Here is a 22878-nt window from a genome sequence, read left to right on the forward strand (position 1 = left end):
AGCATCTCTAATTGAGGAGCTGGTATGCGGACGCCCTCAGCAGAGGTATTTTTAGCTGCAGTGATACAGCCTCATCTTTTTGCAGGACGTTTTGTTTAGTTATTTTTTTAATGAAATAAATAAGTAAAATTGAAGACTGTGGTACTTATATCCCAGTGCCAATACCCAAGAAGTTTTGGCATGCACCCCTCCCCCCCGCCCCCCACCAAACACATACACCACAGGCCTATATAATTAATCCTCTCCAAGACCAGGTGCTGAGGCTCAGAGTTTGCCAGAATATTAGGCCAGAGAGACAGTATGTACAGAAGCAAGAAGAGCTAGAAATAGAGTGGAGGAATGATGCAGACTGGCCCAGAGCAAAGGTGCTTACGGGCCCTGTGAGCCGCCCAGGCAGCTGGGAACTACCCTAGTTCCTGGCCTTTCAGACCTTTGATGGATTTGGTGGATCAAGTGAGTGGGCCTCAACTCCTGGAGAGAGAGTTTCCTTGTAGTATACAAAGGATTCAGTTCTATGCCTTACTGACATTTTAATGCTTTTGTTTTCCTTCTCTTCATCCTGTCTGTGGCATGTCACGTTTTCCTTGGTTCTTTTATTGTGTAACATGTGATCAGGGACTAGAGGACATTCGCAGAGTTTGTTTCAGATCAGAGAGCAGGACCAGGGTAGTGGCTCTCACCGCTGGCTGCACACTGGAATCATGGGGTAGGAAGGCTTAGGAAAGCTACTAATGCCTGGACTTCCCTCCAAAGGGTCTGGCTTCATCAAGCACCAGCTCTTTAACTTCCCCAGATATATTAGCTGATACCAAGGAATAACTTTGACAATTTTGGTAGGCATGATAATGGCATTGTGATTATGTAAGAAAATGAACATTTTTTTTAGAGATGCATACCGAAGTATTTAAGGTTGAAAATGGCATCATGTCTGGCATATACTTTAAAATGCTTCCACAAAGAAAAAGGGGATAGAGACAAAGCAAATATAACTTTGGTAATTGTTGGATCTGAATGGTAGTTATATGGAAGTTCATTACTATCCTATTTTCAGTATTTTGAATTTTTCATACTAGAATCAGTTTTAAATTGTATATAAATACATATATACACACACATATATACATATATATGTATATATTTTAATGTTGAAGCTCCCCAGGCAATTTTAATGTAGAATTAAGATTGAGAACCACGAGTTTAGGCGATTAAATTTGGATCGCCATCCCCTAAAAGATATGTTTTGTCTTTGGACTTTGTCTAACCTAAGCCTGATCTTTCTGGATACGCTTTCATGAGTAATCTGGACTCTTGGTAGGTGGGGGACAAGATGGCACAAAGATCAGATTAGACCTGTATCTGGAATCTCACTTCAGGAACGGACAACCAGACAACATTGTCTCTTCCACTGGATGACCTCACTGTAACCACCCTGAGAGCTATTATGCCTTGGAGTTTACCTGCCTCGTGACTTGCCAGCGCTGCATGTCCCATCCTATGGACTTCTCTGGCTACACCAGGGCAATAGAAGACAACTGCAGCCGCACTGTGACACATGCCACAAGAGAGCCCCAGTCCCTTAGGATGCTCAGCAGTTTACCAAGTGGTATTTGCCTAAAGATAGGGCAGGAGGACTGAAACTTATACCACCCCCCCCATTCCCAGGAGTGCGCATGCCCCAGCTCTGCGTGCATATGTATATGAGGCCGCTTTTGTGTCCCCAGTGTCTATTTCGACTCCCAAGCACTATTTTGCTCTGGCTGCTCAGCAAGTGGGACGAACAGCAGCTTGCTGCAGCCAACCTAAATGGAGCTCTGGAACTCAGGCTGGAAGCTTCCATGCTACATTTACATACCATATCCTTGCTTAGGACCCTGGCTGAGCACCTCTTCATTCAGGGGCAAGCTGCTAGCTCTTCTTTACTGGGGGGGTTTGTGATTTACACCTAAGCGTTAAGCTATTAATAGTTTATGTTTTGCTAAGCCATACTAAAGCAGAGGGAAGAGCTATGGACTGCCCAGGTCACCCAGCCAACCCAGAGGTTCATGTGGCAGCCCTCCTTCCCATTCCCCCCGGGACCCCTGAGGCAGCCCTTTCAGCCAGTGCCTGCCAGTCCACAGTTCACCCCCTGCACCTCTGTAGGAGGGCAGTGCATCTCTGTTTTCCTTACACAGTCAGAGTCAGCATTGATCCCACACTGTCCAGTGTTACATCCAGATTCCAAATAGGGGAGTTGCTTCCTCAGCCCAGTCCTAAGAACAAGCCTACTGTGTGGCCTCATCTGTGTTTCTTCACAGGACTCTGGACAGGAGGAGGCAGGGAATTTCTCTGACTGGCTCGCTCTCCAGAGTGCTCCCCCTGCCCTCCACTGTCCCACTCTTAGACCACATTGTCATTTCCATCCAAGTGCTCAGTGCCTTGAGGGCAAGGACCAAGTCTTTCATCTCCATTGTTCCCCAGCAGCTGGCAGAGTGCCGATCACTGTCCTGGTTCTAAATAAGCAAACTAATGAATACGTGAATCACAGAAGGGCTATGGCAGGGAATGCCCCTACACTAAGGGTCGGAATCCACACACTTAAAAGTTAGTTTCTCAGTCATTTGGGATTATGAACCTAAACTGTAAGATGATATACAGCAGCAGTCCCCAACCTTTTTGGCACTAGGGCATGGTTTTGTGGAAGACAGTTTTTCCATGGATTGGTTGGGTTGGGGCATGAAACTGTTCCACCTCAGATCCTCAGGCATTAGATTCACATAAGGAGCACACAACCTAGCTCCCTCCCATGTGCAGTTCACTATATGGTTTGAGCTCCTATGAGAATCTAATGTCACTGCTGCTGATCTGACACGAGGTGGAGCTCTGGCAGTAGGGCTCCCCACCCACTGCTCTAATCCAAAGGCAGGGCTCTGGATCAGGGGAGACCCCTGCTCTAGATACTCTTCCTACTTGCCTTGGCATAAAGGGTAATCTTTCTGTGTCTTGGTTTCTCCCACTTGATTTTCACAGGTCTCTGAGCAGTCTGTTCTCTCTCCTTCCTTGCCTGCGGCTCTGAAGAGAGTGAACTCCTAGGAGGGGTTCCCTTTGTTTTTCCATGGCAATCAGTCTGTTAACACCTGGCCAGTTCTTTTGGAAGTTACTCCTCCTGAATCTGAATGAAACCCCAGGAACAGTCACTCAGGTTAAGCAAAACCATGTACAACAAGTACTTCTGGAGTCAGTGGCACTACTGTCCTGTCTATAAGAAACCTGTCTGATCAGTAATTCTTGTCTCCCTTTTGAGTCTAGAGGCTCTCATCCTGGGTATACCTTTTAATCTCCTAGATGGTTTTTTTTAAAGCATTGAAGAAGTCCTGTCACCAACCCTAGAGATGGCACTGTATTTGATACACCATCTAGATTTCATCTACACTGGTATTTTTAACAGCAATAGTGCTGATAATGTGCGCCTGTCGCTGAGATGCATTGTCTCCAAGAGTCCTCACTAGGAGCTGGAGTAGCACTTGTCCTCCCTGAGCAATCTACTGCTGGCCTCCCTTTCTGGAAGGCGGGCGGGAGAGCAGAGCACCTGTGTCATCCTCCTCAGCTAGATCTGAGATGGGACTCCCATATTGCACAGTTGGTGATGCAACTTCCCACCCACCCACATGCCCGCACACAAAGCCCACTGCTGCTTCACCTTGGGCACATCTGTGGAGGGGAGATAGATATATCTGTGGATTAAGATTCAGTTTTGCTTTGGCGGGCAGCTGTGAGGGAGAACAGTCCACAGCTGTGTCTGCAGTTTGTTACCAGAGATGAAGATTTTTTTTAAATTTTAAAAAATTCTAGCTCAAGGAATGCTTTCCTGTATCCATCCCACCAGCTCCCAAGCATCACATCCCACCCATTGGTAGCAGAAGAGCCTGCCTTAGCAGAGAGAGGCAAGGCCAGACACCAGTTGAAATCCCAGACAGCTTCCTACCCTCCCTCTATATCTTGTCAGATATTTCAAGCTTTTAAGTCTTTATTCGTGCTCTGCCTACTTGGCTGGCTGTTCTTGCACTTGAGCGGCTTGTTTGCCTGGACAGGTCCAAGCTGTCTGAGCCATCAGCAGCTGCACCTCCTCCCTCGCGCCTTCTGTCTGAGCCAACCTTGATTCACAGAAGTGCAGATGGCCCCAGCCATACCCAGCAACGTCTGCCACTCCCATCCCCTCTCCTGCCCTGCTTTCCCAAGATGAAGGGGCTGGGCCAGGCCTTGCCTTCAGGTCAACCTGGGCCTAAGATGAAGACCACTCTTCGTTCATGTTCTGGCATATTAATCAGGGTGACATGATAAAAAGAATTGATCTGAAACTCATAGGAGAACAGGGCAAGGTTTAAGTTTATATTTTGCAGAAAACACTTTCCAGCCTTCATCAGAGCTAATCTGTTTTTGCAAATGGCCTTAATACCACCCACTTTGCTCCGTAAGTATTTTTAGTAGCTGAGAGTCAAAAAAAAGCAGGTGTCAGAAATCACCTTTCTTCCTACCCTTACCTTATTTTAATATAGATTTTGGCAACCTTTCAAAGTGCCAGTGCTCAGTTTTTCAGTCTGGTTCAAGGTGCTTAATAGTGCCCTGTAATACACCAGTATAATCAATTAGTTTCCCTTCTCCTTGTCCCTTTCCAACAGAAATGAAAGATTGGTAACAAGTATGAGAGGGGTCATGGGTGACCTTGTTCAGGAGAGAGATATGGCTGCAGCAGCCCCAGGGCACCACTCTGCCTTTCCCCATTGCTGACTTATTGCTGAGCAGCAGAAATTTGGAGCTGCACAAGAATCAGACGTCCCACCTAGCAGGCTCTGCCGGAGCAACACATAGCCATCCACTCTGGCAGCAGACTATAGAAGGGAGAGAATCCTGGAGCAGCAGTCTACCATGCTGCCCACTTTAGATAGGGCCATGCAATGTAAATACATCATTTGTATTTACATTTGGGTCATCTGCAAACCGAAGGGATCCCAGGAGCTGTGGGAATACCATTGGTACAGCCATACCAACATTTATATTATTCACCCTCATGCCTACATTGCTATTACTGACATTATTTTAAGGCTTTTTCTCCCTTAGAGAAAGCTCTTCCAGTCCTAGGCTGCTTAAATCAGGAGGAACTTCTTTTATTTTATTTTTTAAGGAATAGGGTCTTGCTACATTGCCCAGGCTGTTCTCAAACTCTTTGACTCAAGAGTTCTTCCCTCCTCGGCCTCCCTAGTAGCTAGGACTACAGATGTGCACCACCCTGCCCAACAAACCTTTTTTTTTTTTTTTTTTTTTTTAATTGAGGAACATTAGGATTAAGATATATTATGGGCTCTATACAACTTGGGGCGTTTTCTTCAGGATAAGGATATTTTAAATTTTTAATAATGAGAAAATACCTTATTGGCACCTAAAGAACAATAAAATACTAACTAAGAGGCCTGAAGAGGCATCAGTTTCTGTCTCTAGAATCTGCAGCCAGTCATTTGGTGAGCTCGCATGCTGGAGTGGGCATGGGGCCATGTGGGTGGCAGAAAATCAAAGGGTCTTATTCCACTGAAATGTCATGGCTACCTCAGCCTACGGCTGGTGTCTTCCCTCTTCTCTCCAATTTGATAGGGAAGAAAGATCCTTTACCAAAGGGTAGAACACTCAGGAACCTTTTTCTTTCTCTCAAGTCACATAATAGATCTCACCAAAGAAGTCAATTTCTTTTTCTTCATAACTGCCCCTACCCTCCTTATGTAGAGTTATATGTCTTTATCTCTTCCTGTTACAATTGTTACTTAACCTCTTAACCACAGGAAACTTGCTTCCTTGGATCCATTATTTTCTTGTGTCTGACCAAATCTTAATGATCTGCCTGCTTTTGTTTTTGATACAGAAATACTAGTCATTTGTAAGTAATAAACTTAGGGTCAGCTATAGGTACAGTCCAGGTTCTTGAGGTATAGGTCCCAAGGACCTGAATTGACAGTATTTGTCTTAGTCTTTAAAGTGACCATCAGATTCACTGCCAGAAACTTTAGCAACAAAATGTGGCAGATAACACCACCACCACCCCCATTATATCAGAGAACATCCCTGAAGCTGCTCAGCACAGTGTAGAGGGGACAGCAGAGCTCCAAGAGGGATGCTGCCTTCCTCATCCTGCAGTGAGGTGTGATTCAGAAGAGCACACAGCACGCTACAGGCTTGGAGGTTAGGGTAGGGAGGTTCTTCTCCCGTTCTCATGTGGCATTACCTGCAAACCTGCCTAGTTGGGGACTTATAAACGGCTATCTTCATCCTAGTGCTCCTGGGAATGCTCAAATCAACTAGGTAGCTGCTTGGTGCCAGAATGTCCAGAACATGATGGCGCAGCATAGGTGCAACTATTAATCACCCAGGAAGATGCTTTCCTGTTATCCCCAGTACAGGGCTACCTCTCAGGCTCCACGTGTCACATTCACTGAAGTTTTAGACATGAGAAATGGCTCTGTTCTCTCTGGGGACAAGTCAGGAAAAGATTGCCCAGCTGACTCTTCTCTGGTCCCAGCTCTGAATGGAGAGCCTGCTGTGCGGCCCTCAGCACCTGCTACTCCCCGTGCCACATTGGTCCCATCTCAGGTCGTTTCACACCACCAGAGGGAAGCCCTGTTCCCGCTCCAGCAGCAGCACCACTCAGGGGGCAAACTCTTTACCCTTGTGATATTTTGTAAACTGTAGCAGCGAGCTCTGAACTTCCAGGAGGGAAATGAAATGACCTTGGCAGGTGACAGGTTCAGGACAGCCAGCATTTGTCTTGGTTGCTGCATTCCACATGTTAAATGCTAAGCTGCTTCTGACCTTCCTTGCCTGCCTTTGTTGGTCGGGTCCTATAGCCACTGTGGCATTTGTGCAGGAAGCAGGGGAGAGGAAGCTTTGCTGCTTTACTCTGGCAACTGACAAAGGCTCTCTATCCAGCACTGGCATTGCCAGTGGGGAACTGCTGAAGTAGCACTCTAGAGAATCACCCGGGAGACCCTCCGTCTCCTGCCAAGCTAAACAAACCCTGCCCATGCACTCTTCTGAATCACACCTCACTGCAGCTTTATTCCTTCTTCCCCACTACTGCTCAGGGCACCACCTTACGGGAAAGTCCTGTGTGTCAGCAAGAGAAGCCCTTGAGCAGAAACAAACTGATGTCTGAAGGGGGAGTGCCACCCAGTCATCTTTTAAGTAGAAAGGAAAAGGTCATCTGAGCTCTGTGGGGTCCAGGTTGGATTACTGTTGACTCTGCCTTGCTGTGGCAAAAGGGCCAGCTCACTGGGTCCAACCCTTGGTATTGCCAACCCCATCCAGCTGCTGACAGCCCAGCACAAAGAAAACGCATGCTGTGTACACAGATGGGCTTGCATGTCAGCATGAGCCCATTTTTAGCCTTTGCCCAGGAAGGGCAGTTCACAACACAGTAATTTAATTAAATTTGCCTCCCTCCATGGCCCACATATTTGAAGAGGTTTGGGGGGAAATGAATCTGGCTGAGGAACATTACCCTGCCGCTCTGGCACTGCCCTAGAGCTGAGCCATAGTACCATAAAGGGTCTCACCATCCTGAATACGGCCCAGGGCATCTGTCTGCACTGCAGGCTCTCTGGCCGGGCTGCCTGCTGGCACATCTGGCAAGACAGCCTCTGGAAGCACTCCGTCTCTATCATAGGGAAGCCACCAGGGGCACAATAAGGGACTTCCTACCCCCTACAAAAGACCTGCTGGCAGCAACTTTAGCAGTAACTCACAGTATTAGCTTTCATCATAGTTTTCAATGTATTCAGAATGGAGAGGGTAGAATAAGAGAACCCCCTACCCTCAACTAACACAGAAGCCTCAATAACAGCTATGATCCTAACTTCATTGCTGTTAAGGCCACATCCCTGTATTTCTGTCCTAGAAATGATCAGTATTAGGGACCTGAAATTGATTCCCTTACCCTTACTTCCCATGAACTTCTTACATTTCATATCTCAAATGCTCATCAGTTTTGTCCATTATACCTGAGCTTAACCTACACTCCAAACTCCAAAGACCTGCCCCTCCCTCCCAGCCAGCCAGTGCCTCCTTGCACTGAATTCATCGACTCATCAGAAGGCCACTTCTCCTGTGGTCACCCCCCTACCCCGGCAAGAGAATCTGCCCATAATAAATAGTCCTTTCTTATTGCTAACCTGTAACCCTCTCGGTCTACCTTTTCTGTCCTAGGTCAGCTATACCAAGCCTGCTAGGGAAGAGCATTCTCTTTGGTTATCTTTCTCTCTCCCCATCAATAGCACATCCTCCTGGCTAGCTAATGTCTCTTGTGTAATGATAGCAGCACCTCTGAGGGAAAGGGAATTTCTCTGGCACAGTTCATCTCAACAGCAGCATAACACAGGCGGTTGCTTAGGAGTGGGAATCATTAGAGTCAGGCCATTATTGGAGGGGACCAGTCCTTAGGGGAGCTAGCAGAAATTACCACTCCTTAATAGACAGAAACTCATTTGCCTGAAGCCCCCGCCCCCCTCTTTATTTTCTCTGCATTCCTCACCTCCCATTGCTTCTCAGCTTTGAAGTTGAAAAGAAAGGTAACTCCACTCAATGTAAGACGGCAAATTTCTGCTAAATTAACTTGGTTAGAAGAAATCCTTGCCTGAAAGCGCTGTTCTTTTAGAATGTTTCTATTGGGACTTCATTTGAAACCATCGTGAAGGAGACAAATTCTAATTAAATGTATGTGATAAAATGATAGCCAGGGCCACTCTGTTCCCAAGAGGATTTGTTCAGACGGGAGGAAGAGGAGACAATTTCCTAGCTTCCTGGACCCCTGTTTCAGGGTAGGCCCCTGAGTCAGCCTGGGCTGCCCGAGCTTTCCCTCTGAGGGTCCCCTTGCTTACACAACACTAGGGAGGTGGAGCAGGACTTTGGGCCTCTCTGCTTCTCCAAGGGTCTGCATGACCTTCAACAGATATCTGACATGATTAAGCTTTCTGCAAGCCCCCTGGCATGCAGGGACAGATGTTGTTACCTTACTATTCTGCACTCTTAGAAGGGGAAGGCCAAGGAAGCAACACATGCCCCTTTTGATTTATTAGCTGTGGGGCTGCCCATCAGAACACACGTGCCCTGCAACACTTGTGGTTGAAAGGAAAAGTTGCCTGATATCTCAGTTCTCCTGAGTGGGCACCGTCTGTCTCAGAGCATTAAAGACAGAGACAGTGCTGGTGGGAAAGGCCTCCCCGCCTCCCAAAAGGGAACTATAAAGGATTGCACCAAATTGCAAACTCCAGGAGGCACTAATCACTTTGCCATTTCTGTAAATGGTGCCCCCTGGAGTTGTAAGTCATGATGGCCGTGCTGGTGCTCAGCAGTTGTGCTAGGTGGAGAACCGGAGGCCACAGGTAGGGTCTCTGCATCACCAGCTATGTGACACTGGGCAAGGCTGATCTTCCTGGGGTTCATTTTCCTCATAAATAAAATATAAGGGTTCAACTAGATTTTCTGAATTAACTTAGAAGTTCTCATTGCTGTCCCCACATCCTGGAAGTTAGAAGCCATGAGCCTGTGTTCTGTCTCAGTGTCCACTGCCATCCCAAGGTCAGCCAGCCTTGCTAACACACCCAGAATGAGAAGGTGCTCTTGGCTGACATGACACCACTAGTCAGTGGATGTGGACTTACACATGAAGTGGGAAGAAGGATTAAGGAAAGGGAAAGCCTTCAACAGGCACAATGGATGAAAGCGTGACGCAAAGAATGGGCCAATGCCATATTCTTCTTGAGTTCATCCTTCTCTGTGGCTTCAGAGCCTTTTTTCTGACGCACATGCACATAGCACCCCTAGTGCTTGCCGTCACTCCCCCTCATGAGAGAAAAAAATGAAATGCAAACATTCTTTGAAAGAGCACAGTCTTGTCCTGTCCCTCTGCATCCCTTCTCCTCATTTCTAACAGAAAAAAATAGTCTTCCCTTTCCCTGGTTCCTTCAGCAGTCTCTTCATTAGGCTGTTATTTCCTCCTTCTTTTCCCACTCCATCCAGACTTCCCCCTGCCCATTCTTAAAGAGATGAATTGGAAGAATATGCTGTCGTGTCAGAAGGATGCCATTGTCAATTCACACAGGCAGACCCTAATAGGATAAAGTATTATCTGACTTCCTTTAAGTCCAGAAATTAAGTCTTCTTGCAATGGTAATATATTATAACCCCTGTGGCTGGCAGGCTGCAGAAACAGGCTGTTAGTATCTGAGGCCTCAGCTCCATTTCTGGGCCTATTGTGAGGGATGCACTCAGCATTCCTCCAAACACAGCTGCATGATCCAGGGAACTGGCACTTGGTTCCTGGCTGGAACTGCCTCTGTGGATAGCTGCCTATAACTCATTCAGTTCACCTACCATGGGAGAAGCTGTCTGAATGGTCTTAATGAACCTGGATGAGTGGGCAGGTAAAGGGAGGAGGCTAGGGCCTTGAAGACTGGGAAGAAGGAGCCCGAGGCAAGGAAACCAAACTTTGTACAAGGAACAGTTAGTGTGTGAAAGCTCTTCTCAGTCATCCTTGCTGACTCATTGAGCAGGTAGAGTGACTTAACTAGTGACTAAATCAGCACCAGCTTAGAGACACAGGGCAATGAGGGTTGAGACCTTAAAGGAACTGTAAAAGAGACTACAAATTAAAGAGTTGCTTTGGAGAGGAAATATCATGAGAAATGTTAAGAAAGAGCCATCATTCTTCAAAATGGACGGCCTCATGCAGGATTTCCTAGGTCCTGTCATGGCAGATGAATGTACTCAAATTGGGATTATGGGACAGGAAACCTGATACAATAATTAACTGAAGGATTTTTTTTTTTAATTTTTAAATTTGTTTTCTTTTTTATTCTTTTCTCCCTGTGGTATTTCAGGAATCGAAGGATATGATTTTATGAGTAGAGCTATAAGAAGGTAGGTGGGGGACAGGTGTGGTGGTTCACACCTGTAATCCCAGCACTTTGGGAGGCTGAGGCAGGAGGACTGCCTGAGCCCAGGAGTTCAAGACCAGCCTGGCCAGCATGGTGAAACCCCCTTTCTACTAAAAATGCAAAAATTAGCAAGGCGTGGTGGCAGGTGCCTGCAGTTCCAGCTACTCAGGAAGCTGAGGCAGGTGAATCACTTAAACCCAGGAAGCGGAGGCTGCAGTGAGCCGAGATTGCGCCATTGCACTCCAGCCTGGGTGACAGAATGAGACTCCATCGCAAAAAAGTACGAAAGAAACAAGTAGGTCAAGGACTGTTTCTTTGGCATCCTATAATTGATTTAAACTGTAGGAATTGCTCTAGTATTGTTCCTGAGTGAACAGAATGAATGAACCTGAAAGGCTAAGTACTACTTTGTTCCATCTAGCCCCACACCTGGCTTGAGGATAGCCTCTCATATCACTGCCTCCCTACTATCGTTTCAAAACTCTTCTTGATGGGATAAGTGAGCAAAGATCACGCCATCCTTTCAAATGCGAACTTCCTTTTACAAGACAGTTTCTCCCAGGGATATCCCCCACAGGCCCAGGCCAAATCTCTGACTCACTGCAAGGGTCCATGTGCACTGAACTCATACACATCATTATTTTTATTGCAAAACACAGTTTATGTAACACTGTCCCTCTGGAATAATACTCTTTTCGTAGACAGATATCGAGTTGCTCCCTCTCTTCTCCCCAGCACACCCCATCCCCTCCCCATGACTGAGCCTTAATAGAAATGAGGAAATGGGTTCAGAGCAGATCCCTGAGTGAGCCTGTCAGGGTCAGGATTAAATTACATCCCTGAAGGCTGGGTTGCTGCTCCAAGCAATGGACAGCCTCCAGGATAGGGAACAGGACTGTTGTGGGTAGGTGGTTTGGCCCAAGTACTGACAGCAAAGCTGGCATGTACCAGAGGATAAAACCTGTGATCATCCTAAAATCTAATTCTAGCCTCTCATTAGGAAATCAAAATGCATTCTTTCTTCGCCTCTCTTGGAAAGTTGATCTCTCTGCTTTTCTTCTCTTCTGTTCCGTGCCATGAATTTCGCACTAACAGTCCTCCCCCATCCAGGGTCCAGCCAGCCTCTTGCTTGCTAAGGCAGAGGAATCTCCCTGGCTTTCCTCCTTGACTGCATTGCAGCCCCTTAGCCCGTGTATCTGCCACAGAGCTCCATCCTTCTCTCATTTGCTCAAATTATGGTGCTTTTTGTCTGCCTTTCTTTTCTCCTAGCTCTCCAATACTGCTTGGAAGCCCCAGCTGCCCTCTCGGTGTTACCTTCTTCCTCCTAGTGCCTCCCCTCTCCTCACTCAGTCCTGGTAACACTTCATGGTCGGGAAGGATTTCATCACTGACCTGAATAATAAGGCTGCGATTGCTCCGTGCCAGAGAAACATGAGTAGGGGAGAAGACATTAGGAAGCTTACATTCTTGGTAAAGGACCTAGGCTTCCCAAGGTACCAGCCCTCAGCTTGTGCACCACTGTCAGCACCTTTACTTTCTTCTGGCTCACCACAAAGAAAGGTAATCTGTTCCTGGACTAAGACAGTGTGCTTTGGGCCAGCTATAGTGCTGGTGTAGGGATCAGAGTACAAGGCAAGGTCTTCTGGGAAGGTAAGTATAACCAGGTTTTTCACAGTGATTGGGGTTATAGATACTATTGTCTCTGACTTCTAGATAGTCACCCTTCCTCTGGATTAGCATAATAGGCTTGCCTCTCTTTGGACAAATACAATGTTCAAGAATAAGGGTGGTGTTGGGGGCTTCTCTGTTGATCTGTATGTTGGTGTGTATTGTCAAATAACTGTTATCTAGCATTTGCTAATATGGTGTGGAGCACTAAATGTGACATCTATATCACACATACATATATAATTATATATATGTAGAATTTCAATTCTCACAATCTCTGAAGTAGTGAGGTAGATAGATAGTAATATTGTCTCTCTTTTTTAGATGAAGAAACTGAGTCTTTTCCCAAAGTCACACAGCTAGTAAGTGATGGAACTAGGATTCGACACAGGAAGACTGACTATTATAGAGTCTGTGCTCGCAAGCACTATGCTATATTGCTTTGTGTATGTGTGTGTGGATATATGTTTCACTGATCTAGTTCCTGAAGCCCTTATCCTTACTCCAAGAAGTAATCTACTTCATTTCAATTTAAAGCAAAGATGAAAACATTAACCTGCTGTCCAACCTATTCTTCCCCCCTGCATGGGAGAGGGGTGCTTCCTGAAAGGATGGAGACCAAGGGAGTTGCTTTGAGCCAAAAGCTGCCTTGCAGTTTAGCTGAGGCAGGATTTGGAAATGGCATGAACAGTGCCTGCATTAGCCGATGGCATGGAGTGCTGAGTGCCAGCAGAGGAGATAAAATCAGACATATGTTTGGATATAAATGTTCCTCTCTCTTTTCTCTTTTCTAATTTTAAGCCCCTGCTGCTTTGTTGCAGTGAAATGATGGAGCCTTAATTATAGGCCTTGGCCCCCTGAGGTAGAAGCCTGGGGTGAGTAAGGCCCACTTAGCCCTCTCCCAGTCTCTACCCATTACCACTGAAGGAAGCCAGAGACCATGGACTCTGACCCTCTTTCCAGACAACAATAGGAATTGTCTTGCCAGGGACACTCTTCTGGTTGTTTCCACCCAGCACCCAGCAAGTTTCTGGCCTCAATACATGTTAAATAGCCATGGTAAAGCTAATATCTGTAGGCCTTCGAAGCTAGCCTACCTACCTTTACCGCCATTGATAATAGGATACAGCTGAAGGGTGTTAAAAAGCCCTGGAACACATTATCGAAGTAGCAGCTACAGCATGGTACTTAAAGAGCTAGAGCTGGGTTAGATATGGTGGAGCCGAGGAGTGAAAGAGCCTCCCAGTATTTTCAGTGTTGAGCCAGATAAGCAAAAACCACTCCATTATGGGGAACCTCTGTGGTCCGATAGGTGTTTTAAGACCTCCTCTACATTGCAGAGCTTCCAAGTCCAAGGCTGGCAGGAGGCCAAGCCACCTTTTCTCACTGTAAAACACCAAGTCTTATCTGCTTCACTCCTTCCCCTTTAGCTGTCACCCTCTGTAGGATCCTGCAGTTTCTGTCTGCCATTGGGCCTAAGAATCAGGAAACTGTTACGTACAGTATGTACTGAGAATCTAACCCCATAGCACATGTGGAGCCCCTGTAGTCAGGCCTTAGAGGGAAGTAGAGCCAGTTCTAAAGAGATTGAACAGTTCTAAAAGGAATGAGAGAACACAGAAGTATCTTAGGAAGGTCCCATTTTAACTGCATTGTGCAAGTTAAGAAGTGTATTCTTGATAGCCAATAACAGCCTGGGTGAGAAAGTCCACTGACTCAGGGGTCAAGAGACCTGGGCTTTAGTCCCACCTCCTCCATTAACTAGCAGTGTGACCTTGGATATGTCTTTTAATTTCTCTGGGACTCAGTTTCTTTGACTGTAAAATGTGAAGGGATTAGACTAAATGATTTTTCACGGCCTTAAGTTCTATAATGAAAATCCTCTAACTCCATATATCAGCAGCAGAGTCTTTACATCCAACGTGTTGCTATAACTACCCCCCAAAGAGCTACCAACCCATGTTCCATTCCTAGGTAACAAACCTTGGCCAGGCCAAGGATGACTCACTTACACAGCATTAATGGCTGCATTTTGGGTACTCACAGGATGCCTCTCTGAAAAGCTGTCCCAAGTGCCTGCTACAGAGGAAGATATACCCATTATAGCAAAGGAAGGTTACTCCTGTAAAAGTTAAAACTGCACGGATCAAAGGGCAGGCCCACTGGGGTAAGGAACTCTCCTTGTAGCTCTGAGGATACTTAAATCTAGGATCCATATACTTAAGTCTCCCCCAACTCCTTTGAGATTTCTTTGAAAAGTCCTTCTCCCACAGATTGGAGCTGAGTATACTCTTCCTTAGGACAAATGTATTTGTCCATAGGACTCTTTCCCAAGATTTTTAGGCCCATTACTGTAAGCCACAGACCCTTAGTCATTGCAGAGTTACTGCATAATTCCCTGTCTGCTCAAACAGCTGTCAAAAAAAAAAAGGAAGGGTGTTAGGAAATTGGCTCCTTATCCTCTGTTTCTGAAGCAGCAACTTCCTCCGCAATTTCCTCTGAATGCATACCCGGGAAGCTGTTTTAAACAGCCTGAGTTGTGTCTTGTGGCACTAGGAAAGGGAGTAATTTCTTGCTTTTTCACCTGGTCCTAGCCAAGTCCCACCCTTTGCTCTCCTTCAGTTTTCTTTTTATTGGGGGTATGGTGGTAAATGAGAGGCAGGAGGAACATATCTTTGGTGCCTAGAACTGTGAGTGGCAGTTTTTAAGTGTGTGCCCATGCATACGTGCTGGCACACATACCCAGAAATGATGTATATACCCAGGAGGATTAAGAATTGGCCCTTTCTTAGCCAACTGCTGCAGAGTGCTTCCTGCCTCTCTTTCCTTCCTCAATACCAAAGAGTTCACACCCACTCAGTCCCAATTCCCTGCATTAGTATAAATACTAGCACTAAAGAAATGCAGGGTCCCACTTCATGCAGCCTCTGGACATTATTACTCGGTAAGCATCAGGAGACAGATACCTACCACCAAGACATGTTTGGATTATTTAGCACCCAGAGAACAGAAGCAACATTGCCTGTGGAAAATTTAAGCCAAACTACATAATTGCAGACTTCTGAAATCCAGGTCCCCCAGGGTCCTCAGCTAGAGCTGGTGCTGCCTGACCAGCAGCTTCTGCTGAGGTGGCATTTAACTTTTGGCCAGGTCCCAGGAGCTGAGGCTGACCCATTTCCCCTGCTTTTCCAGGGCAGAGGGAATTTGGTTATACCCCCAACAAAGCCAGGGACTAACACAGTTAGCTTGTGGAAGGTGCACTAGAATCGGGGTGCTTTTATTTAAGCTAAGGAAAGGTTATTGACAGCTTTAGCATTTTCTCATACTTGAAAATAATTTAACATTTGTCTTTCCCCCATCATACCTCTACCCTCCCCTCCCCACCTTTTTTTATTAAATAGAAATGATTTGGCTCATAAGAATCTCTAGGTTCAGGGTCTTATTCAATTTAACCCTTTGGGGACATTGAATTAAAAATTGAACAATATTTATTAAAATACAAAAATACACTTTTCTCACATTACAATCAGTGTTCTTTTGTTGGCAATCCCCCCCACCCCCGCCCATACCACCCCCTTTCAAATCTAAACCCCTTATTTCCTTTTAAAGCTAAAATAATAACTGAAAGAAGTTACATCATTAAATGGACCAGAATAACAGAGATCTCTGCCTTCCCCACCCACACCCACCCTTTCTCTTCCACCTCCTCCTGAGGTGGCCTGGGAGAGGGAAGCTTCCCCTCAGTGTGCTCCATTCAGCAGGACCCCATGTGGAACTCCATGTGTGCATGCGTGTCACTTGGAACCGTGAATCTCACAGCTGTTTTGTGAACCATCCTGGTTGGGAAAGGCTTCAGTACTTTACATGAGCCTGTACCCTTTTCATCTCCCCTTTTTCTTTGCTAATCATGTTCTGCCCCCAGCCCATCACCACAGCCAGTTGACATCCGCTGTAATAATCCCTAATGAATCAGCATTTAGAAAAGTCACCAAATCACAAGCATGAGAAAAGCTTCCACTCCCAAGCTCCCCACTTCCAGCTTCTCCTCCCTCTCTACCTTAAAACAAACAAAATTTTTTTTAAAAAAATCATAAAATGCCATCATTGTCTACAATCATTTGTCAGATTCCAGAAACAACAGGTGGACATGGCACAATGCTAATTTATGGCCTCCTGTGAATACATTCTTTCTGCTCTGCCCTCCCTTCCCACCCCCCTGCTGCCTGCCGCACCCCCTTCAGGGGCCTCCTCCTCCTCCTCCTGGGAAACCCTGAATAGACACATGCCTTGCAGAGTGGGTTAAGCCCAACTGCAGGAATCTGGTGCATTGTGAAAGCATTAGGCTGAGAGCTACGCCAGCTCCCGTCCTTCTCTGCTCCTTCCTAAGCATTCTGTCAGGCAAGGCACATGCGTGTCCCAGTGCACAGACCACAAGACTTGTGCACATGGACAAAGACTCAGCCCCTTTAAGGGTTCGTTTGAATTTTGGTGGTTTTCCTGCTTAAAATACATGTATAGATCTATCCTCCCCTTAGACTGTGAAGAAAAAAATTATTGCCACTAACATTTTGGCACAGTACAAATTCATGGTGCTTTTTTTTTTTGTATTTTTTTTTTATAAGATAATTCTGCAAAGACAGCTCTCGCTTAAGAAAGATGTCTGTAGAAATGGGTATTCCTGTGTCCTATGAAGCATCTTCTATATAAAATGACAGATTCAGTCTATCCCTCTTGCCCCCTCAGCAACCCACACCCTACCTCTTTAGGGATGTTTGTTGTTTTAGTTTATCTCAGCGATTTCAACCTTATACCAGAAATCCCTTCTGGCAGCATAGCAAGTTAACGTGTGGCTTGTACCCCACAACATTCCCAAGATTCCCTCCCACCCCTTTAAATAGAACTTACAAGTTAGAAAATATTTTTGTTTTGACTTTTTGTTTTTAAATTTTAATATAATCTGTTTTTTTAACCAGCCCATAGATTTAATATATAAGCATATACAAGAAAAAGTCTCTCCCCACTCTGTACAAAAGTTGCTGTCTTTTTTTGTGTGCATTCTATTGCATTTTATAAGTTTTTTGGGGGAGGGGAGTCATATTTGAGTTTCCTGTACCTTGTCCTTGGTATGGGTCTGAATTATATAAGGTTCAGAGATAGTGGTGACTGTGGGGTGCAGAGAGTTCCCCAGGCTGTTTTCTGTCCATTGGGCCCCATGTGCTGGTTTGTAGGTATTGTAGTTAATATGGTCATGAATTGTGGGCAGCACTACTGCCCCCTCACCTGATACACCGGATGGAGCTGCTGTTGCTGCTGCAGATGTTGCTGCTGGGATGTCTTCGTCCACCTGGATAATCTCAACTGTCCGGGCGGCTGTGACTGTACTCCGCTGCTGGTGCCGCTTACGAAGTTTATAGAAGACAATCAACATGGCGGCAGCTAGCAGAGTCACTGCCACAAAGCAGCCAATGATGATCTTGGTGGTCTTCATGACTTCATCCAGGCTGGTCTGCATCTTGTCAGTGGTGTCTGTTGCGGGTACTGCCACCTGCTTGGGCACACGGGTGGTCTGAATGAGCACCGTGGTAGAGGTGGTATATGCCGGCTGGTAACCAGTGGACGTGGTAGGAACAGGCTTGTACTTTCGAGTTGTGTCCTCAGGCGAGATCTCCGTGGTCTCCACTGTGACTGTGGTGAAGAAGCTGTAGTTGGAAGTGTTGAGCTCGGCCGTGCTCACATTGAGGTAGGCCGAGGCGTTGGAGTTGCCTGCCACATTGGTCACCATGCATGTGTATACCCCAGTGTCTGAAAGCAGCACGTGGGAGAAGTTCAAGGTGCCATCATTGAGGACAGAGATCCGTGGGTGGCGGGAGGCGTGGCTGAGCACTGTCCCATTGGGCAGCAACCACTTCACAGAGGACATAGGGGGAGTCCGACACTTAAGTTCCGCCATCCGACCCTCAGAAATATTGAGGTCTCGAGGTGCATCCATGATGAAGGGGGCAGAGCACTGGAAGGAGGCCTGGTCCACCTCCACGAGGTAGCGGCCTCGCATGTGCATGGGAGCGTGACAGCGGCCACAGCAGGTGGAATTGGTGGGTATATACTCTCGAAGCCACCAGGCTAGCCACAGAATGTCACAATCACAGTTCCAAGGATTGTGGTGTAGGTGCAATTCCACCAGGTACCTCAGTGGGGTAAAGAGGTCATGGGGCAAAGAAGAGAGGTTATTGTGGGCCAGGTTGAGTTCCACAAGTGAAGCCAGCCCATCAAAAGCATTCCGCTCAATCAGGCTGACTTGTGAGTTCATGACCCAGAGCTTCTTGAGGGAGCTCAGGCCATGGAAGGAGCCAGGCCTTATCTCAGGAAAGTGGTTCCCTGACATCTCCAGCTCCTCCAGCCCCACCAGGGGGGTGAGATTGGGCATGTCTTTAATGTTGCACATGCCCAAGTTCAGGTACTTGAGGTTGAACAGCCCCTCAAAAGCTCCCTCAGAGATATACTCCAGCTTCTTGAGTTCCCCCAAGTCCAGGCGCATGAGGGAGGGCACTCGGTTGAAGGCGTAAGAGGGAATGCTTTCGATGGGGTTGTTGCGAAGCCAGAGCTCCCGCAGCTTGGACAGGTATTCAAAGGCCCCGCTGGGGATGACTGTCAGCCAGTTGTCGAACAGCTCCAGGGTGTTGAGGCTAGCCAGGCCGTTGAAGGCCCCCACCTCAATCTGCCGGATGGAGTTCCTGCCCAGCTGCAGGACCTCCAGATGGTGGAGGTGGCGGAAGGTGTCGGCCTGGATCATCTGGATGTTGTTCTCCATGAGGTTGAGGTACCGGGTGTTGGAGGGGATACCCTGCGGGACCTCAGAGAGGCCCCGGCGCGTGCACACCACCTTGCTGAACTGGTTACTGCACGAGCAGACAGAGGGGCAGTTCTGGGGCCCGGCTGAGGCAGCAGCAGCGATGGCTGCACACAGAATCCACACTTGCGCCGTGAGGTAGACGACCGGGAGCAGGATGGCATTCCAGGTGTGGTGGTGCACAGTTACCTGCCACAAGAGCTTCATGGTGTGGCACGTTCATAATTCACCATCGCCTGGGATTTTGGCTTGGAAAGGAGAACCAGCCCTACCCCGGCTTAAGTGAGCTAGGAGCTCCTCTTTCCATCTGGAGAAGGAGGTGGGGAGGGGGCGATTAGAGAGACGGAGCGGATCGGCCGAAAAAAAATCTTGCCAAACTCAAGAGCGGCCCCTGATCTCCCAGCCCACCCTCAAGGCATGCCCTCCGAAAGCTACGACTCTCCCACACTGCAACCGTCCCCACCCAGTTCGCCGTCACCTACCTCGGAAGGAAGGCAGAAAAGCACTGGCGTGGTGTCCTTAAGCTTTCTCCACGGGAGCTGGGCACCTCGTTCCCATTCCGACTTCTTAGTTTTAATTAACAAAAGGGGGAAGTAGTGGGGGCGGGGAGGGCAGAAGGGAGGGGAGGGGACGGGTGGGGGAGACAAAATGGCTTCTAGTAAATCCGGAGCCGGAGCCGGCGAAGCCGCGGAGTTGAGGCGCGCCTGGGAGAGCCAAGGCCCGGCGGGCTATGCAGGTGCATGCCCCCCCCTCCGCCCGAGGAGCGGCGCCACCAGCGTTTCCCGGCTTTGTCCTTGGACCCTGGCACCGGCTCGCTCCAGCCGCGGGGGAAGGCGCTTCATCGCCAAAGTGCGCCCCGGCGGCACCGGCCCACTCCCCGGGCCGCCGCCGGAGGGGGTGCGGGGGTGCCCCGAAGCCGCCCAGGCCGCGCTCGCTCGGTGCTGCGCTCCCTCTCCCGGCGTCGGCCGCTCCGGGCCGGCGGCAGCTGATTGCGGTCGTGAGCTCGCGGGGCGGCGAGAGTTAGGAGGTGTTCGCGGCGCCTTCGCCCTCCCCAGACACACACCCCCTTTCTCCTCGCCTCTTCTCGAAGGGTGGAAGAGACAAAAACGGGGCTCAGTTCTCCAGTCCGCCGGCTGCAAACGCGCGGGGCGGCGATCCGTCCGGCTCCCGAGGGCCAGCGGTGTGGCTGCTGCGCCCGGACCCGGTCCGCCGGCCGGGGGAGCGCGCGGCGCCCGCGGTCGCGCCCGCACCGCAGGCCCCTTCAGGGAGTCCGGGGGCGGGCGCGGGTCCGGCGGCGGCGGCCGCAGCCCCCGGCGGCGCGCAACCGCCCGTCGCCGCCCGCCGCTGCCCGGCCCCCGGCGCGCCGCCGGCTCCGGCTTTGTGCGGAGGGAGCGAGTTCGCGGCTTCGGCTCCGGGCGCCCTCAGTGGCCGCGCCGCCCGCGGATTGCTGCAGCGGTGTGAGCAGCGGGGGTCGCAGCTGCGGGAAACGCTCCGGAGCCCGGGAACATGGTCCCCGTTGGCTAGCAGCGGCGGCGGCGGCGGCGGCAGCAGCAGCAGCAGCGGGGCCCCTGCGCGCGGCGCCCACCGTCTCCTCCTCGCGCCGGGCTCGCGGTGTTGCAGGCGGCAGCCACGCAGACTGCTCTCTCATCCTTTTGTCCTTCAGTCAGAACGTGAATGTACTGCTGACGCATACTGTTCTGGGAGAAGATTAGCGTGATGCAGTGCTCTTATGTATTAGCGCCGCTCCCCCTCCGCCGCCTGCCTCTCGGGGTTAACGCCGGCGCCTTCCAGCGCCGCGCCGGCCGGCGCCGCGCAACCCCGCGCCTCCGGCCGCCGGTCTTCCTCCTTCCTCCTTACTCCTTCCTCTTCTCTTCCTCTCTCCCCCTCCCCCCACCCCCCTCCCCGGGTCGCTTCCTCCCCGCCCCCTCTAGAAGAGCGGAGCCGGGCCGGGGCGAGCGGGCGAGCGAGCCGGAGTGAGCGTCAAGTGAGGGGCCGCGCGCAAGTCGCAGGCGTTCGCAGCTATTTTGGGCCGGTCGGAGGGAGCCGCTGGGTGGCCGCTGATAGGCTGGAGCGGCGCGGGGCTGCGGCGGGAGAGCCCGCGCCGGCCCCCGCCCTCCGGCCGGCTCCCGGCGCCCCCAGGCTCTGGAGAGCCGGGCTTAGGGGCCCGACGGCCGGTGGCAGGGCTGCTGCAGTTGGCCGGCCTCCTGCCCGGCCCGCATCATCTTCGCCCCCGCCGAATGCTGACGGGGCTCCTTTCGGCGCCGTCCGAGCCGCGGACTCGCGCTCGGAGTTCGGAGCTGCGTGGTTGGAGACTCGGGGGAGGGTGGCTGAAGCCGCGTGGCGCCCAGGACCGAGAACCCGGGCTTCGCTGCTGCACTGCCGCCGGCCCCTCCCTCGCTCTGCCTCACCCCTCCTGGGCTCTCACTGGGGCTTTAATGAGAGTTTTCTTAATGAGGGTTGCGGGGGCGGGAAACAGTGGCAGGAATGACCAAGTGCGACGAACTGGGGAATGACAACCTGGGACAGCACAGAGGCCGGCAGGAAGGACTGAGGTGAACTCCGGGAGCCCACGACACAGCCGATTCATTCATGGAGCTGCAGCCGCGGCTTCTCTCAGTCTTCGCTGCCCCGAGTCGCCCCTTGCTCCTTCCCGCTGCGCCCAGAGAACTGGGGGAAGGGAGGCGGGCGGCTGAACTCCCTGCCCTGTGAGCTCGCCAGCTCCTCCTTGGCTGGGACTCTCTGAGAACTGCGTAGCAGCCAGGGGTAGCGATTGGGGTTGGGGTGGGGGGGAATGCTTGCCCCTATATCTGGTAGGAAAAGACCCTAAGGCATTTGACAGACTAGTGCAGGCGAACAGGACTAGATCAGCTTCCACCCGCCCCCGAAAAAGACTGCCCCGTTCTCTGCCGACTGTGGGTGGGGCTATCTGTAGCTAAGCCCTGGGAAGCCAGTCCAACAGAATATATCATCGTTTAATATCCCTTCCCTTCCAGAGCTGCCTCCAGATTCTTCATCCCCCATCACTTTCCCTGTGTGTTTTCTGGCAGGCTCGCTTGTTAAACCCTCATCACCTGCACGTGGGCTGTTGCTTAAGAACGAGGAGGTCCTGGATTTCTCAGTTACTTGGTTTCTACCACACCCATTTCTCAATATTGTCTGTTGCCCAGTAACCTGAACCTCCTTAAATATGCTATGGAATTGTTGAAGTCCTGGAAACTGTTCCTAACAAGACCTTTCTATTATCGTTTGCTGTCAAATAATAGCCTTGCTAGTTTGTTTCTTGATCCCTTACTCAGTATTCCACTCTTAATATTCCCAGCAACCCTGTTACTCATTTTCTATGGGTCAAACATGTTTCCTAGGGTCACGAGTAAGTGATAGTGGATTTGAGCCCTAGCATGCCTCAGATAT

General features: G+C 49.5%; 2 protein-coding genes across 3 annotated transcripts in view; one reads left to right on the forward strand and one right to left on the reverse strand.

Moving 5' to 3' along the window:
- Positions 1–22878, forward strand: part of SND1 (staphylococcal nuclease and tudor domain containing 1) — a 459246-nt gene that overhangs the window by 359517 nt on the left and 76851 nt on the right. The gene's annotated exons all lie outside the window — the stretch shown is intronic.
- LRRC4 (leucine rich repeat containing 4) lies at positions 16091–20464 on the reverse strand. The gene is made up of 2 exons (XM_017549555.2): positions 19950–20464; positions 16091–19774 (listed from the first exon to the last, which is right to left on the reverse strand). Exon 2 carries the CDS (start codon positions 19672–19674, stop codon positions 17713–17715), a length of 1962 nt encoding a protein of 653 aa, XP_017405044.1. The 5' UTR covers positions 19675–19774; positions 19950–20464; the 3' UTR covers positions 16091–17712.

This window comes from Cebus imitator, unplaced genomic scaffold, assembly GCF_001604975.1.
Source record: "Cebus imitator isolate Cc_AM_T3 unplaced genomic scaffold, Cebus_imitator-1.0 Scaffold219, whole genome shotgun sequence".
NCBI classification, from domain to species: domain Eukaryota; kingdom Metazoa; phylum Chordata; class Mammalia; order Primates; family Cebidae; genus Cebus; species Cebus imitator.